The sequence below is a fragment of the Echiichthys vipera genome (genome assembly GCF_963691815.1).
Source record: "Echiichthys vipera genome assembly, chromosome: X".
NCBI lineage: Eukaryota > Metazoa > Chordata > Actinopteri > Perciformes > Trachinidae > Echiichthys > Echiichthys vipera.
The window spans coordinates 26930970-26950563 of record NC_139825.1 but is presented as its reverse complement, the minus strand read 5'-3'; the positions used below and the strand labels follow the sequence as shown (position 1 = coordinate 26950563).

The 19594-nt window shown below is 42.1% G+C and overlaps 2 protein-coding genes across 2 annotated transcripts; both read left to right on the top strand.

Annotated features, from left to right (window-relative positions):
• The first annotated feature begins 8339 nt into the window (after positions 1 to 8339).
• On the top strand, positions 8340 to 9017 carry cdkn1a (cyclin dependent kinase inhibitor 1A). The gene is made up of 2 exons (XM_083938430.1): positions 8340 to 8799; positions 8893 to 9017. The coding sequence occupies exons 1-2, from the start codon at positions 8343 to 8345 to the stop codon at positions 8946 to 8948; spliced, it is 513 nt and encodes a 170-aa protein (XP_083794556.1). The 5' UTR covers positions 8340 to 8342; the 3' UTR covers positions 8949 to 9017.
• Positions 9018 to 10611: 1594 nt separating this feature from the next.
• tmcc2 (transmembrane and coiled-coil domain family 2) lies at positions 10612 to 18138 on the top strand (the record flags this gene model as incomplete). The annotated part of the gene is made up of 5 exons (XM_083939579.1): positions 10612 to 10620; positions 13837 to 14307; positions 14631 to 15247; positions 16485 to 16620; positions 17839 to 18138. 5 exons carry the CDS (start codon positions 10612 to 10614, stop codon positions 18136 to 18138), a joined length of 1533 nt encoding a protein of 510 aa, XP_083795705.1.
• Positions 18139 to 19594: the final 1456 nt, after the last annotated feature.

The window sequence follows — 19594 nt, the reverse complement described above, 5'->3', positions numbered from 1 at the left end:
TTTATCCCTTCCTGTAGTACTCCTGGTTCTTCTTTGAAACCATGGCCAAATCCATGGCCCAGTACCTGCAAGAGGGCAACCGCATAAAGGTTGGTATTGAGTGATTTTGTTGCTTTAGCAGCTTATCATCGTGTTTTTCCATATGTGTGGGTTTAGCAATGTGAGTCTTTGCTTGTGACATGACCCAAAGTCACAAATGTCTACATCTGGCCAGGATCTCACAAGCGCATTTATACCATGGGAAGTTGCAAACTATCACCACATTTAAAAATAAACTCACTCACACACTCAAAGACAGGACAGGCGACTCATAGTGAGTCCTTTAGCTGTGTGCAGATGCTACATCCTGATGTCATGGCTCTTTATTGTCAGATGCTCAGCAGAAAGCAAAGTGATGGCTGTCGCTGAAGGCGTCTGTTAAGTAGACGTTAAACTGCAGTCTGTTCAGAGAAAATGTATATCTCCAACTTTATCTATATACTTGTCATCTGTCTTTGTGATGCTTCCAGCTGTTTGACATTTTAACTTTTTTGTATAATTTGCTCTTTTTTCAGGATCGTCGTCCGACTGCGCTGCCGCTCGCTGCCTCCTGATGCACGTGACACTGTCCTCTTCCTGTCTGTGGCTGAGCTTGTTATGTTTCTCTGCGACGCTCACAGGAGGAACTGAATTGCCGACGTCCTAGTCTGTTTTTGTTTTTATGATTTTGAGACTGCTTGCACTCGTTTTTTCCCCGCCTAATTGTTTGATTTTGTCATTGGGCTGTAGTTGTAGCATTATTTTTATTTGTACTTTTTACATTTTAAAAATTACTTTTCTGATGTTGTGTGACCTTAGAAAGCTGAACCATTTCAGCAGTCCGTAAGCGATACCTGTGACTGTAGATTTAACTGAACTGTATCATGTTTGGTATTAAATCTAATCTGCACGTTGGTTTCGTCATGTCCCGCTTTCCCATAGAAAACCAATCAATGTGGTGTTGCTGTAAAAAACCTAAACTGCTAAGATGTAGGTTTGTCAAATGTAGAAAGTAACTGTTAATAGGACAGAGCGTTCATGTGTATCTGTCCATTGTCAAACTTGTTTTTAATAAACAGAATTTGTGCAGTAATGTTGTTGACAAGTGTGCTTAAAATCATGCCCAGCACTAAAACCCCATCAGCGTGACCACTTTAACTGATGCTCTGCAAGGATCTATCGAGAAAATAATGAGCTCCTATATTTAATGATTACCCGTTTCTTTATAAATAATGGAATCAGCTGATTAAAGTAATATCTCTCCTGTATTGTCTGGAAAGTTACAACTTTCTCAGTTGTTAGGCTAGTCCCCTTCAGTGCTAATTTTGAAACTTTCTTAAGAGTGAGTGAAGAAGGGCGTACAACTTCAGAAGAAGGTAGAAAGCAGAGGTAAATTCTACACATGGTCTTGCAGGCGTGCACATTTTAAACCATTTTGAAACATGAAGTCAATTCACAATACAATCAAACGGCTATATTTACCACCGATAAGGCATCTCAATATGTCCTTGTGCTGCTGATAAAGTCACTGTGTGTGGCGTAAACTATAGCCTAAATAATATTAATAATTATATTAATATTATTCATAGAGCGTTTCCAGAGTACGTCATAAGTTAAAATGATCATGGAAAACAACAATAGAAATGTACTTTTATAACATTAATACAAGTATAATGGTTTACATGTAAGGTCGGGCTGTGTGTGTACGTGTGTGATTGTGTGTGTGATTGTGTGTGTGTGTGTGTGATTGTGTGTGTGCGTAACCTCATAACAAACCATATTAATTAATTAAGTTTTTATTCCCTGTGGTCAGAAGAGGTGCCTTATCTAAATGTTCAGCTTCGTGTTTTTTCTGATTCCCACGGACATTTTGCAACACCCTTCCCCCGGCCCGATCGTTTTTTTCGGTCACACCCTTGACAAGCCCACGGCTCCCTGTTCACGCAGACAATCCACGTGAACCGGCACAACATACACAAGTTTCTCAAATATACGCGCGCTTTTCCACGTGTCCCACTCGAGCTCTGCTGACGTCACAGAAGCTGCGACTCACGGTATCCATAGAGACGGGTCTCACATTGAAGGAACTCGCGGGAATCCACTCAGAAACCGAGTAACCTGTGGTATTCCCACCCACTTTGTGCAATGTGCGGCTTGCTCTGGAAAAACAAGGGTGCAGCTTGGAGCTTATATTACATTTGGCCACACTAAGTTAATTTGATCCATCCTTAAATCATGGCCAAGTTAAAAAAAAAAATTGATAAAAAAGAAGATATTTGAAGACCTCAAATTAGGTTTGTTCACCATTTTCTCATATTTTGTAGACTTAACATTTAAAGGAATAATTAAACTTTTTGCTGAGAGGTAAATGAGAGGGCAGACGCCACTTCCATATCTGTTGTTAGTCGCCTATGCTGTATCCAGCTGTTAAGTCCTGATGTAACACCCTTTCAAAACGTGATTTCCAGGTCCAAGCCTCGTATTTCTACAAGTGCCGTGTTTCCCGTTGTTTGAACAGATCTGAGTTAAAAAAAAACGTAATTTCTTATCGATGAAAAAGATGTCTAACTGACGAAAAAGGTGACCGTAATTGTTCACATGTTCGGCTGTTGTTGTCTGTTTCGTTTCAACGGAGCATTTGGACCTGAAATTCGTATTTTTAAAGGGTTGTTACATCAGACTGAACAGACGGATACTCTGAGGCTAGTAGCTGGTTAGCCTAGCTTAGCCTAGCTTAGCGTAACGACTGGAAACAGCTAGCCTGGTTCTGTCCACAAGTAACAAAATCCAACTTCCAGTGCCTCTTAAAATTATTTATTGACTAATTGCCTTATTTGTGTAGGCCTAATCTGTAAAAAATAAAAATGAAAAATTGAAAAAGATATTCCCATTTCAATCATTGTAGCAGAAGGTCAAAGTGGCAGCCATTTTTAATTTGTATTGTTGCATAAACTTCCATATAAACCGACTTGACCCCATGTCCTGCTTGCAACGACACAGCAGCATCATGCCAATAGTGTTCATGTGTAAATGAAGCACCTGCCTATACCAGTTTCATCTGGTCCACAAATTTTCCAAGCGTCCAGCGTCCAGAGACACTGCCAGACTGCACAGCCTAGTCGCCAAAATGTAGATAAATATATCTACAGACTATTTCTCTCTCTTGATAGCAGGCGGACTTGGGTTCGCGTCACTTACTTACTCACTTTTGTGCTATAACCCTCTACGTATTGTCTTAAAATGGGGCGCTGGTGTATAGTGGAATAATGATAGTTCTTTTTCTTCTTTTGTTTATGCCGGACACTTTTGCATAAATAAAAATGAATACACTTATACTTATTTCTATTTCAGCTTCTGCGATTGATTTAAATCAAACGCATTTTTCGTCATGACTCGGTCACAAAAACATCAGGTAACTTGAGTGTAAAACGTCAAGTTTTAATGCTATAAACACGTTTTACAACCACAGTGACAGGTATTTAAGTTTCAAAAGGCAGAACTTCCCTGACGATCTTGTGTCACTCAATAAATAGTTAACTAAGTGACCATGCAAAGTCTCTATTCTGAGCCATTTATCACATCAGACTTTCCCAGTGCAGAACAAAGGCCTGATGAAACCATAGTGAATAAAGATAATTTGATGGGGCTCACAGACCCTCTGCACCGTGCAGCTGCCCTCGAGCTGAGGGATAATAAAGTGTCTACTCAGCTGTACAAATGTCACACAGCTGCTCAGCAACAAACAGAATACACTCATTATATCTTCACATTTAGTTTAGACTTCATTCATTTGCATATCACCACTGAATATAGCTGTACGGTAAGTGTACTCTTTCTGATCAGCTTCCAAGTTTGACCATGTTTCCCTTGAGTCCCATCAGTCTCGGCCCCGACAAAGGCCTCACTGTCATATCAGTTGGCCCTTTATTCACTGTATCCTACAGTTGGGGCTCTCGTTGTTGACATGCTAGGAACTAGGCTGATTGGGTGACGAGTTGACCTGTTGCTGAGATAAACAACCAGCTTCAACAACAAGAGGAGGGCTGGGGGAACAGACTTTTGAGAACACTATGCAGCTGATGTGAACTTGTAACAGGCACTTTAAATAAGAGACCGAGGTACAAGAACCAGAGTTTGGTTACCATAGGTTCAGTCTGACATTTCTGTAACATTGTTAAGAGCCTTCAAAGCCTATCTAGACATTAAAGTTGGATGCTGAATCAATGCATTAAAATAATTCTTTTATCTTTACTGCCGACCGGTAATGCATTGCGGAGAGGTTTTTCAGGGACGGGGTGCACGATCTGTCAAACGTGTAGCAGAGGTGATGATTCCACTTGCCATCACAAGCCATTATCTGTCACACTGTGTGTGTATCAAAACTCAAAAGGTTTGATACATTTAAACATTGGGTCCCCGAGGTCTGACAAACTACAGCATCGACAATTGACAAAGTTTGCAATGACAGTAGGAGACCTAGCCTCCCTTAGGGCGAACTCCCACTGTTCATCCGTACCGTGCCCAAGCACGCTTCACGGCTAAAGTCTAGTTTGTTTGACCAGTGTGAGTACAACTGTAACGCACCTTGGCACGGCACGCTTGCCGGCCGCGGCCCGGTTGAGAGAGGTGGGCTTTTGTAAAGCACAGATGCCCATGTATGAATCTTGGAATTCACCCTAAAGCACGGGACACGGTACAAATGGACAGTGTGAGTGCGCCCTAAGGTGGCCCCACCAGACCCCACCAAAGTTTTTATTGTTCTGAAGTTTGATGTTTATATTAATATAGTATATAAAATCTAACTTTGAAAATAATAAAAAATGTACACCTTTAAATAGACAAAATGTTTACATGTTTTTAAAAATCACATAATTTATAACATCGTGGTGATGAACGGTGGTTCAAGGAGCCCCCTGTTTTGTTACTATTAACTTGTTATTTCTTTATGTAGTTTTTATTGTTTTAATTTTGTGTTTCCTTATAATATTCCCTGTGCGGGATAAATAAAGTAATTCTTCTTCTTCTTCTTATTGTGAAATTTTAACATTATTTAGGTGGAGGCTTCAAATAAGCCCACTGGGTTTTCTGCCTCTTCCTGCACTATGTGTTATTTGTATTCTTTGTCAGTATGTGTGTATTTTTTAAAATTGTGCTAAATAAATAAATAAAAATAAATAAATAAGGAGCCCCCTGTACATTTTTACCCCGGGCCCCCCTAGAATCGCCTCTGCGTGTGGTGGAGTAAAAAGTACAATATTTGCCTCCAAAAGTAGAAAGCCGCATAAAAAGTAGTGCTAATGGTGCTGATTTGTGGTGTTTCCACTTGAAATAAAGTAGCATTAGGTGTGAATCTCTTCTCATCACTGCTGGAGGACACAAATGCATCCGGGATACTGCGCACAGCTCCCTGACATGCGCACTGAGAGGCAGAGAAAGCTGAGGCGCTGCTTTGCCCTGTGCTGGAATTTCCTCCCGAAATTACTCCGCGTGTGGTCATGTGTTTACCGGGCGAAATTTTCACGTGCGTGCCAGCAGGGCCCACCCCCTGCACGAGAGAGGCGGGTCTCTCAATCACCCGAGTTCATAAAAGTTTAACCCATGGCCGATATTTGTGAGAAGACTTGGAGAAGCTGACAAGGAGCGGCACACGACTTGGACGCTCGAAGTTGTATCAAATTTTCCTTCATCCACACCAGAGCTGCAGGGAAACACCCGAACAACCACACGGCTTCATTCATTCATTCAAATTGAGAAGCACTTCAGCTGGACTGGTCTGCAGGTGACTGATAATGTGAGTAAAGTGAACTATTGCAAAACTGCCATGGTTGTTTGTTTTGTAACATTTGCCGAGGTGCTTTTGTGTTTAAACACGTCATGTTCATTTAGCTTTTAATGCATGTGCGATAGTCTACTTTTATGTTCATTTGGTGTCCGTGCTCATATATACTTTTACAAATTACATGTGTGCATGAATTGCTTCCACTTCTCATATGAACTTTAAGTTACATGGGTTTTTACGTTCAAATTCGTTAATCATTAAAACTGGAGCAGAAATCTTCAAAATCTCTCTCAGGCTTCGTGTGTGTGTGTGTGCGTGTGTGCGTGTGCGTGTGTGAGAAGTAGGTCAGGCTGCAGGCACGGCCCCAGTTTGACTAGTAGACACGAGCTCCAGCCTCACGTGGAGCGGTGTAGTAAATGGGCAGGGTCTCTGGAGCCGGTGCCTCCGCCGCACATGGTTTGATTCCCGCCACAGACTTGAATCATTCCTCCCGGCCCCGCCCAGGTCTCTGTCGGCCTGACGTAGTGTCCCGTGAAGTGGATGTGGAAAAAAGTGGGGGTGGGGACCATGTCTCACAGTAGAGCTCGCCACATATTTCTACACTACTTTTTTTTACCCAAGATAGAGGAGAATTTATCAGATTTATTTAAAGAAAAAGTTTGATCAAATTTCTCCCGGTGAAGGGACGCCACCTGACCGTGGGACAAGCAGGTCCACAGTTGTGCAACAGTGGATAGGGAAGGACCAGCCCATGGTTAAATCAAACCACACATCACTATCTATTTGAAACACATGACATTTTATTTAAAAATATGATTTAAAATTATTGTATTTACCAAGTAAACTCCATGAGGCCCCCAGTACATACTTAACTTCTGCCAGACCATAAGAATAATATTAATGTACCATTTACTGTTAGTCTGTCGTTTTAAGACACCAAATAATGTTAGAATGATGAACAGATAAAATATGTTCGTCCTTTATTTGATCATCAATGAAAAGGAGATAAGTTTAAAAGTAAAACATTTCTGTAATTAGAAATATTCTTTTCAGTCAATGCTGCAACTTCTTAATAATCTCAGGGAAGTGTAGTTGTGTTTCCGTTAATCTAGACATTGTAAATTAAGAGTTTGGTGTTGTTTCTTAGATTGTGTTAATTGAACATGAATGAAGTAAAGTTCATTTACATGCGAGTTCTGCTGTGCTGTGCTGCTGCAGCCAGTGAGATGTCAAGACATGTTCTGCCAGACTGATGTTCATATATTTTACCAGGGATCATTGTGAAGAACATGGTTTAAATGTCAGATAGACTTTAGCTGTCAGTCCAAGTCAAACTAAAGCTAGTGTGTCTGACAGTGTCTGCACTTGAATAACGTATAATCTTTATAATCAGTGAGCATCATTAGTGTCTGCCATATTATTATTAATAGTATAATTACAATGGCCTCTCCTGCCCTACAGTGCTTTAGCTGGATAATGAGGGTTTCTCTTAATAGTTCACTGAAATGGGAAACCTGCCCGGCCCTTCCCGGATCACTGTAATGACTTCTTATTCTCCGGAGACAGAGCTGCTTCCTTCCTGTAGCTCTTCCAGGAAAGTGACCATTAAGCCCCTTTACTTGGAATAGTTTCTGAATGCTGTGTAAATATACAGATGTGGAAAAGCACTGACTTAGTAATAAGATTTATAAATCTAACCTCTTCTATCCTCTTTACTTGTTAGCTGCTCATTGAGGTTTGTAACTTGTTCAGTTGAGCTGTAGTTAAGGTGTGACACTGACCCCTGGTGGTGACTCTGATTACAGCCTCAGTTGAGGACTTGCCTTTGCATGTCTGCCTGAGATTATGTCCAGGCATGTACCAGTGATTCAGACAGGAGGGCTCAATGAGTCACTGGCTCCTATAAAGAGCTGCCCAGTGTCACATCAGTCTGAGATGCTCTGTAGTTCACACTGAGGGTACTTTGACTGACTGGAGCCATGGTAAGCTTGATTTCTACATTTAAAATTGAGGCAGTTAAAAAAAAAAAAGAACTGGATGGACTTTTTGGCCTCGTGAGACCATCCTGATCTTGCGAGCACCATTGTATTTTACTCGCAGATCAGTCTGGTAACCTGCAGCAGAGAAAATTTGGAGAAGGTTGCCCAAGTGACCAAACCAATCAGGGTTGGTTTTTAGACGGCTGGACATGTGAGGCAACGAGAAGCGACTGATTTATCCAACTAGTATTTCTGTCTCTTCCAAAAAAACCTCCAACCGAGACTTCTCAGATGGATATGCAGAGCAAATGCGAACTATGCGAAACAATCCATAGTCAGAGTCAGGTTATGGACTTTTAGCAAAGATTGGCATTAAGTTTTATTCAGCAAGGAAGAGATCAATCCATGTTTTTTCTGTGCAAAATTATATCAGTGTTGTGTGTTTTATCAGTCAGTGTTTTATCATGTGTCATGACTATGATGTCTCAGCTGATCCAGGTGGATGTCCAGGAGCGTCTTTTCCAACTAACCGGTGCTCTTTTCTCTGTTTCCTGCAGTGTAGAACGATGGCCACTCACAAGCGAATCTCAAAGGCCATAAGGAACGGCCCTGTTCGACGAAAGCTGTTCGGCCCAGTCGACAAAGAGCAGCTGCAGGCGGAATACCAGGCCGCCATGGGGGGAGACCTGGAGGAGGCCAGCCAGCGTTGGGGCTTTGACTTCATCTCGGACACGCCTCTGGAGGGCAGCCATTTCCAGTGGGAGTGCATCCCAGTCGCCAAGCTGCCACAGTTCTACAGATCGTCCTGTTCGCATGGTCTGGGGAACGCAGAAGGTCAGAGGGCGGCTGAGGCAGCAGTTAAGCCCAAGGCAGGAGGAGGAAGAAGGGCGGGGTCATCACAGAGTGAGAAGGAGAACATCCCGTGTTTGCAAGAGAAATGCGCGCTCAACCCGAAGAAGATGGAGAAAACACCAGAGAGTAGAGAGAACACAGGGCTGAAGAGGAAGCAGACCAACATCACGGGTACGTCTTTAGATATTTCAAATGTGAATACGTCCAGTTGTGGCGTCATGTCAGATGTGCATGAGTTAAACTTCCTGTTCTTTATCCCAACAGATTTCTATCCGGCTAAAAGAAGAGTAGCTGGGATGCCACTCAAATCCGGCGAGTGATTTATTTTTTATTTTTTTTGTAATACTGCAAAGGTGCCAATATGCCAAGAGAAACACACAGACAGTTCCACACTCAGGAAAAAAATCTGCAGTCGCTCACCAGGGAGGTCTTGGACCCGGTGAATCATCCGACAACAGAAGGGACCTCAGCTTTACATCATTATAATATACAACTTTACGGTTAATTAGGGTACTGTATTCACTCTGAGGGGGGGTTGGTGTTTTTCACAGTGGTGAGAAGGGGACATTTGAGCAGAGAAGATTAACGGTAATCTCTTGAATCAGTGGATTTATACTCATTTGGATCATGGGGTTGCCAAAGTGTTGACTGACATTTCCTACTGTACATTCCACCGGCTGAAAACGTCACATCTCTACCTCTAACAGTACGGAGATATGATGAACACATTACTGCATACACTTGAAAAGGTTATAATCATACATGAGTGGCAGAGAATGGATGATGCCCTGTTGCTGCTTTGTTCAAATCCACTATTGTTTTTTTACAATGTATTTTCTTTACGTGAATAAGGAGGGCTACAAGTCTTTTTTTATGTGTCATACTCTATATGTCCGGGCGTACAGTCCGTTTTTTTTTCTACCATCATGTACTCAGGAAAATCCTTGAACGGGTTTGATGTCCTGCAGTTGCTTTGCTTTAGATTTTAAATGACAGAAGTGCCATCATGTCCTCCTCCGTCTGAGCAGATCTCCACACATACCCTGTCTGGACTCTGACATGTGTATACCACCACATATTGTAGGTCAGGAGCATAGCACCGTGAAACACTTATATTTAGCTTTATTAAGATGTATATCAGAGATTTATCTAGAGTTTAATGCAGCGCTGTTAAGTAGCATAATCATAAAAATACAGTATTGCACATTCATCTGACTGGTGTATTCAAAGCACCCATTAAGTACCTTTATGGTTTTGATATTTGAAGCTCAATAAAGTACAATCAGAAGAAAGTTCTCAGAAGCAAATGTATTTACTAAGCTGAAGCTGAAGTGCTCTATTTTCTATTTGGAAGCAAAGTACAATTATAACAGACAATGTGTTATCTGCTCAAGACGAGTGTTTGTTCTTGACACTTATTTATGTCTATGTTGGCAAATCCTGCCGCTATGGGTAATCTGAATGGGTGTCAAACAAGGTCACTGTGATGCTAATCCTTACCAACTGACAGCTTAGAAATGTTCGCCGCCACAGATACGAAGCTAAGCAAAAAAAAAAAAAACAATCCAGCATTACCCCAAACAATGAATGCACTTCTGTTTGTAGATGTTTGTGCACACGTCCTACATGTTGTTTTATGTTTAAAGCTACAAATGAAAAGATCTATTATTTATTGTGAGATATTATGCCATGTGTTAATCTAGTTTTTTGTTTAATTATGAGAATTCAAATTCCCAATAAAATGTTCAACTGAATCTGCTTTTGCTTTATGAGTGGTCTTTATCTTGAGCGTGTGTGTGTGCTTATATTTGCGAGGACTTTGAGACTTACCCAACAGAGTGAGGACATTTTTGGAAGAGGAGGAAATTTTGTCCGGCCCTCACTTTTTCAAAAGCATGTGTGGGGGTTAAGACTTGGTTTAAGGTTCAGGTTAAAATTAAGGTTTATGTTATGGTAAGGTTCAGGGTTAGGCATTTAGTTGTGATGGTCAAGGTAAGCAATTTAATTCATTAAATGAATGTCCTCACAAAGGTAGGTGTGTGTGTTTGTGGGGAGTAATTTTCTTTTCTAACTTTAAAAATGTAAGTAATTAAAAAAGTAAATGTGCTGTCATGTCGAAATGTGAAAGCAGCATTTTAAATTGTATGCATTTATATTTTACACCACCGTTGTGGGATGTATTCTGATCATTTACTCAAGTCAAGATACGAGACCAGCTTATACATACACCACATCCAGGCCCGGCATGTGTATTGCAGCGTTTTGAGTCGGTTTCACTGGTTGTGTGGACGCAGATATTTCTTGAGGTGAGGCCTTGTGGACGAAAAACTTTTTTAGAATGGTGGGGAAAGAAAAGGTTGTAGGGTATGTGGACGTACCCTGAGAACACAGATGTGGAAGACCCTGAAACACTGACCAATCAGAGCAGACTGGGCCTTTTCAGGAGGGGTCTTAAAGAGACAGGCGCTAAAACGAAGCGCTTTGGACAGAGTGAATAAAGGTATATTTAGACAGACAGCATGAGGAAAAAATGTGTTTTTGAACATTAAAGTATGTAAACATGTTCTAGTAGAAACCCAACCCAAGTATGAACAGGAACATATGTTTAATATGCCCTCTAAGTTTGAATGCATTACCTTTACTAGATGTTTACACTGGTGTTTATTTTTACCAAAGTCAACTAAATTTGAATACTTCCTCCTCCACTGAACCTGTCTTGACCACCTTGTCTATGTTTGAAGCATTTCAGGATTGTTTCAAAGATGGTGATGGGAGCTTGTCTACCTCTGTTTGTAGTGGGCATCTCTCCACAGACACACAGGCCGGCACAGACAAGAATTTAAAGTTGAGAGAATACTTGAAGCAGCACTGAGTAGCTCAAACAGGCTTCTGTCGTACTTTGTGAAGAAGGTAATTTTAGAAAGTGAATCACTGCTCAGGCAGACACTGTGTACTTTGGCACCACATCACTGCAGCCCCACACCAGAGAACACACTGAGGGTGCATGTGTTTATACTAAGGGTTTAGGGGGGGATGAAGGGCCTGAAGCAGGCCCTGCTGCGCTCCCTCCTCCCCTCTCTCCTCTGGCCTCAGCGGCACAGAGGCACCTGCACGCCTGCGCTAAGCTCTCCCATCCCCCCGCCCATTTCCCTCCATCATCTGTCCCTCAGCTCCCACATCCATTACGGAGCAGGACAGCCAGCGTTTGCATTTAGACTGAAAGAGAGAGCAAAAGCAAGCAAGAGAGGCGGAGGGAGTATATGACACAAAGGAGAGAGAGAGAGGGAGGGAGGGAGGAATAGATCAGAGCATTAGAGAGAGAGGGAGGGAGAGGGAGGCTGCAGATATCGATGGTATTAACAATGGAGCGTTAGGATCCAGTGAGGTGATCGTACTCAGCCATACAACAGCTGGGGGTAAAGATATTTGAGGCTGGGGGCTCCTCCTCGGTGAGCACAGGGGGAGGAGGAGGATGGGCCTCGAACACAGACTTGCAATGGCACTGCAAAAATTGGATTAAAGCAGTATGGTAACGTTTCTAATTTAATTTATTGCTGTGCTGGTTGTGTCTCATCCTCATGTGTTCCCATCCACGCTCGTTGACATCCATCGAAGAAGGCATGGACATGCCCCTGTCCTCTCTTGTTTTTTTTAATGCCATAGACATCTGTCGTCCTCATCCTCACCACAGCCTGTGTGTCTTCCGACCTCCAGGAGACTTTCTGATCACCTCACCGGATTCATCCGTGTTAGATTTGTGCATCCATGTTGTTTTTTTCTTGTCTTGTGTTCACACATATGTAACGCTGGACACTGCACACCCCCACCACCACCACCTCCTCCTCCTTTGAGCCATTATAGCTGCTGCAAGCATCAGATCAGGGAAGGATCGACCACCAGGGACTGCAGTCGTCTGTCTTTCTCTCCATTACAATGTGATTGGTAACCTACTTTGTCTACAAAAAAATAAAAAAACAAACACTGCCTGTCTGGCTTCGCTATTTGGAGCTGCAAATGGTGCAAAATAAAATACAAATAAATCCTTTGCAGCTTTTTGTCTGGAGAAATTAGAGCAGCGTTTGGTGTCATGTGTCTGTCTGAGCTCATGTTTGCAGGGTCTGATTACACTGTTTTGACGTCAGGCAGAGGGTCATTAACAACCCCACCATCTGCCAACACACACACACATACTGTATAGACAGGCTATGTTAACACAGCAGGGAATTCCCTCTTGGATCAATGAGATCAATCAGACAGAATGATCCAGGACACATTGAGGTTTACGTTTAAAAACAGGCCATCAAATACTGTATGTTTCATCATCATTGTCATCGCTGTCTATTACCACCGAGGGGGGTTTAAACGCAGCATGCTTTTGCCTCCTTATTTCTCTTACCTACCTGATGTACTTTTAAATGAAAGGTGTTTTAAAGGAGCTTGTTTGTGGAGTTTCTGAGGCTGTGCAGAGCGGGAAGCAGACTAATTATGTATCATCTAATTAATGCATGATGGCCTTTCTGTGTACTCTCTAGTTCTTCTACCAAATCAGTTTTGGGGAATAACTGATTGGTGTTTCAGAAGCCGACGTGATGAACAGATATTTATTTTAAGAGTCTGTAATTCCCAAATCATTTCCAAGAACGTTCTTGCAACAAAACTCTAGAGAAAATGCAAACAATTTTAAAGCCCATGTGAATATCTGTTCATATATTACTGGAAACTTTAATCCTCATATATGTTGAATTGTCTGTAGACAAATGTCACACTTTTCATGTTTAGCTTAGAACACTCTCTGCATCACAGTGAAACTAATGAATTGGTATCAACACTTTTGTCTACAGTATTTTCTCTACTATGACACTTCTTGTAAAGTATTGAGAAAGTACTGAGCTCCAAATGAAAGCCTAATTATTTTAGAGAGCCACAAACTACCTAGGAACCCACAGTTCCACCATCAGGTGGATAATATTCCATTTAAGTTTGAGGTGAACTTCTTTTTGACTTTCTCAAAAACGAAAGACATATAATTACAACCAGGATGCAACAATAGCACTTCCACTGTGTCTGTTACTCAGAATAATCTTCCTTTGTACTTTGGCTTGAGAAGTTTCAATACATGTGAAGTCATGTCATCAGTTCTTCATCTGTAGAAGTTGCAGTTTTTCGCTCCACCCATGACTACCTCCCCCTGCCCTCTCATCCCCTCAGCTGGACAAGAGCGAGGTGGCAACTCTAGGCCTACCCTCCACCACCAGCCATGGAGGCTCTGACAGTAACATCAGCGGGGATGGAGCGGCAGCACCAGCATCAGCAGCAGCATCAGCAGCAGCAGCAGCAGCAGCAGCAACATCATCAGCAGCAGCAGCAGCATCAGCGTCTGGGGTCATGGCCTGCGGGGGTGCAGAGGGTTTTGGGGTTGGTGAGCCACAGCGGACGCGTGTTGCCTTGGAGCATCTGCAGCAGAAGATCCTGAAGGTCACAGAGCAGATTCGTGTGGAGCAGGAGGTTCGTGACGACAACGTTGCAGAGTACCTGAAGTTGGCCCACAACGCGGACAAACAGCAGGCGTCCAGGATCAAGCAGGTGTTTGAGAAGAAGAACCAGAAGTCGGCGCAGACCATCGCACACTTGCACAAGAAACTAGAGCACTATCACAAGAAGCTAAAGGAGATAGAACAGGTAGGTGAGCAAGTGTGTGTGTAGTTTGTGCATGGACATGTGATATCGGTGTGCGCAGCTGTTTTTGTATTGTGGCTGTTGTGAATAATTATCTTGTGGCTGACTCAAACAAGTGTTGAACTACCTTTGTGAGGACAGTTGTGTCCAAATATAGACTGATGACTCTCAACTCCTAAAACATGAATCATCCTGTGTCTCACCTAATTCTCTACAGGGCCTGCTTTCTTCATCTATCTTCCTACAGTTCTCTCCCTTAACCTAATCTCTCCTACCTTTGAGATCCTCCACTTCTCTGCTTCCTCATTTCTCTTCCCTCTCTACAGAATGGACCGGCCCGACAGCCTAAGGATGTCCTGCGGGGCATGCAGCAGGGATTAAAGGACGTTAGGGCCAACGTTCGTGCCGGGATAAGTGGTTTTGGAGGTGGAGTAGTCGAAGGGGTCAAAGGCGGAGTATCTGCCCTCACCCACACAGCTGTGGTCTCCAAGCCCAGAGAGTTTGCCAGTCTTATCAGGAACAAGTTTGGTAGCGCAGATAACATTGCTCACCTAAAGGACTCACTTGAGGACGGCGTCGGGGGGCACTCTGAGGACACCCTGACACCTCGTGCTCTCAGTGGAAGCGCCACTCTGGTCTCCAGCCCAAAGTACGGCAGCGACGACGAGTGCTCCAGCGCCACATCCGGCTCCGGAGCGGGCAGTAATTCCGGTGGGGCAGGGGGAGGAGGAGGACTGTTAGGACCAACCATGGGGAGCCCCAGGCTGGATGGGCACCACCACCACCACCATCACATGCACAGCTCTTGGGACTCTCTACTTGAGGGCTTGCAGGAGATCAAAGCCAGCCAGGCGCACATGGAGGACGCCATCGAGGACATGAAGGGCCAGCTGCAGAGTGACTACTCCTACATGACACAGTGCCTGCAAGAAGAGAGATACCGGTACAAGTCACACACAAATACACTGACAGTCACATTTATGAACTCTGGTGTATTCAATATAATCTTCAGAATGTACTGTAGTTTACCTTGAGGATAAGGCTGGCAATATTCTATAGTTTTGTTACTGTCAGCAAATCCAAAAAAAGACCAAAACTCTCAGTAGGCCTGTCTGTGGCTTTTATCCCCAAGCCCATAGAGTGCTGCAGGAATGAGTCCTAAAACCTGGAAGTGAGTCAACATTTTTGCACTTCTGGTTCCCTCGTCTCAAAGTCAGTCAGACTTTTGAATGGGTTTTCGGTTGGATGGCTTAAATAAGGTCTGTGGTTAACACTGGCTTAAGAGATTATAATGTTTTGTTCTACGAGATAAAATATGTCAGTACAGCTTGTACGTGCCTTTAAAAAAGCGGTCGCTAATAAGCGAGACTACAAACGTTATCACGCCATACAACCAAAATCAGTTAAAAGCTAGTGGGTGGTGGAGTTAGTTTTTTATTTGTACATTTGATTGCATTCATGCTTCATAAATCATAAAAGCGGTGAAGTATCATAAACAGTAGTAAGCAGTAATCCCAAATCCAATGAAACAAATCACATTGACTTTTGTCAAGGAAACCCAGTCCATACTATCTTCTGGGTTGGCCTATGATATATAAAATACATCATCCCTGCAGCAGTCATATTTGTTCCTACTAAAGATATAAACATTTTTTTATGAGTCACGACTGAAAAGACTAAATTATTTCCTTTCACAGATGAACACTGTAGTTTTTAGCAGTTACTCAAACAGGAGTCAATTGTGGGGATTATTTTTAGCTGCGGATTATAAGTATTACCTGCAGCGGGAGGCATGTCGGATCAACTTAAATAAACTACAACCATCACTGCTGATAGTTTTAAAAGACAGCTCAAGAAATATTTTTATGATATTAATTGAAATTAATGAATTTCCCTTTTAAACATCATTGCTGGTTTTTGATAGTTCTCATACTTGTTTTATGGCTTTTGTATTTTAAAATAGTTTTATTATTATTAACTTGTTTCATTACCAGTATTATCCTTTTTTATATTTTTAGTTTTGCAACAATGGAGCTCTATGGCACAGAGGGATAAGCTGTATCACGCTTTGGATACAGAGACCAGACTTGACCTTCAAGACTGTTTAAAAACTTTACATTTTTCAAAATCATTTGCATTATTTGGAGCATTCTCTTGTGTGTTTTGTACTGTTTATTCAGGTATGAGCGACTTGAAGAACAGCTGAATGACTTAACAGAGCTGCACCAGAATGAGATGACTAACCTTAAACAGGAACTCGCCAGCATGGAGGAAAAAGTCGCCTATCAATCCTACGAAAGAGCGAGAGACATTCAGGTAAAAATCTGATACACAAACTTAGCTTCAAATCTAAAGTGTTTTCATCACAGACTATAAAGATGTACAACATTACAGCTCCCCAAAAATGAAGCCAAAACGTCTCGACCGCCCCCTGGTGGCTGGCTGCAGTATAGGTCATGCATCTTGCCCCTTCACCTGAGGTGCGCACAGACTGTCAGTTCTTTCAAATCAGGCCTAAAAACACTGTTTACTGCAGCTTTCCCATAACCCAACATGTAGGTAATCTTAACTTCCTACTTCTAACCCTTTGTAATATTGTTTTATTGTTTTAGTGACTTGCTTTTACCATTCATGCATTGGTCTTATTGCTTATTTTATTATTTTCAATTATTGGCTATTTTATTGTCCTGTACTGTATGATTATTCTGCTGTTTTTATGATGTTATCTTTTATCTATTTTTTTTTTTTTTTTTTTTTAAAGCACTATGAATTGCAGCTTGTACGAATGGTGCTTTAAAAATAAAATTGCCTTGCCTAGATATTTTGGCTTCATTTCTGTTCAGTGGAAGGGAAGTGGAGAAGCGTCATCCATCTGTAGTCTAGGGTTTTTCTATAAAATTAAATATCCATAGTTGTTCTTAAAGGTTCTCTCCTATTTTCTGAAAACTCCTGTTTTTAGTGACCTTAGGTCCATCTCCGGGCCGCCACTGCAGAATGTATTACGGAAAAACAGCATGTGCGGACTCTGCATTTCATTAGTTGACTCCATGTACCTATCACTGTTGTAGTGGAGCTGAATCCACCCCGAAACCTTTACATAAAAGTCAATCCACAGGCTGTTATAGACAACTGAGAAAGTCGGTGAAGGTGTCAATCATTAAGTTGCGTAACAACCTGTTTGCCCATTGGCAATAAAAAGCGATTAATAGCCTACATGTAAAACATTACACAGAACCTTTTGATTAACAGTAAAAATCTGCAAAACTCTGTGATAGTGATGCAGAGACCAAACAACCCATCGACTGTCACTAGTTTCTGATTAAATGTTGCTATATCCTGATTGGTGCACTGCAATACATGACATCACACTGTTCCAACTGAGAGGGTTAGGGTAAGAAAAAACACAAGTCTGTCACATGACATGACAGAACATAGTGTGTTTGTGTAGTACCAAAAAGCTGATTGAGAAAACAAGTTCCCAGGGCCTTTAATACAAACAAACTCACACTGTGGTTGCTCTGTGTGTTCACACAGGAGGCTGTGGAGTCGTGCCTCACCCGAATCACCAAGCTGGAGCTGCAGCAGCAACAGCAGCAGGTCGTCCAGTTGGAGGGGGTGGAGAACGCCAATGCTCGAGCTCTGCTGGGTAAACTCATCAATGTCATCCTGGCGCTCATGGCCGTGTTGCTGGTCTTCGTCTCTACCTTGGCCAACTTCATCACTCCCCTGATGAAGACCCGAGCCCGGGTGGCGTCCACCGTCCTGCTGACCTTGCTGCTGTTCGTCCTGTGGAAGCAGTGGGATTTTGTGGAGACGTGGCTGCTGCCCAGCTGAGCTTCGCGGGAGAGACGTCAGCGGGGGCTGGAGCAGAGGGTCACAAACTCAGTCACCACCACAGAAGGATTCAGAGACCGGAATAGAACGAGGGCCACTGAACTTGTTCCTTCTGAGTGTGAAGGTGGAGCATCTGAGGACAAAGCATGGCACTTTTAGATGAAGAGTGGACAAGATCCGGCCTGCAGTGTTGAGAGGTTTTTACAGTGAGAAAGAACAGAAATTCTCTGCTTGCCAAGTGTCAAAAGACATCTCATCTCATCAAATCTATTGGTGTTGATGACCAATCATCGATTGCATTGCTGTCACCAAAACCTTTCTTGCAAGAAATCTTTAGATCGTCTTTTTCTAATTATTTATGATACATGAATTACAAAGACTTCAGCAACGTAATAATGACGTTAAATTCTGATCATGTTCGCCGCAACCTTCATGTTGAAGTTATAGTTCATTTGAGAGGAAAAAGGTTGTTTTTCATGAATGTTATGTGCTCATGCATGTCCTCATATGTGCACTAAGATGCATCTAGCTGGCACAAGTTAACATTTCATTAATGACTAAATTAATCTTCTATTACTGCCGTTTTGTTGTCAGAAATACAGTGCAGACATGTTGTATCACTCCTGGTTTGTTTCACATTCTGTTCTGATGTTGAAGCAGTGCTTTTAGACACATTTTTCTCGTTTTCTTGAAGTCGAATGAACAGTTTAAAAGAAAAAAACACTTGATATCTAAGAAAAAGTCACCTTAATAATTCAACTATGTAAAATCTATTCTGTCCTTCAATGCTATTTCACCACTACTGTAAAACTGCTACTGTCACCAGTGTCAATTTAACTGGCATGTCAAATTGTATCAAAGTTTATATCCAGTTTGCAAAAAAAATAATAATTCCTGTTTTATTAAACAATGTAAGAAATAAATGATTTCATATATTAGACTGACATTGAATATATCTTAATCATTCTTTTGCACTAAACGTTTTGACTGAAGCGTACTCAGACTGGTAACAAACAAATCCTGAAAAAGTATTTTTTTAAATCATAAATCAGGTCGAGTTGCTACATAAATACTGTGAAAGTGTAAAAATGCTCAATCCACAGAGAAATGCTCACAGCCTGTATTCAGGAACTGTGTCTTTAAACAAGCCCTCAGGACTTCTGTACGTTTGTGATGTCACAATTATACCATATAAAGGTAAAAAGTGCTGTTACAGTCATTCCCCGACTGCAATGACGGTGCAGAGACACCGAGAACGCAGATACAAAAGGCCCAGAAACTCTGACCAATCAGAGCAGACTGGGCTTTTTCAGGAGAGGGTCTTAAAGAGACAGTGTGTGTTTCAGACAGAGAGTGAATACAGGTGTGTTCAGACCGACAGGATACACATAAAAACACAATGTGTTTTGGAGCATATGAAGCATGTAAACATGTTCTAGTAAGCACCCAAAATAGT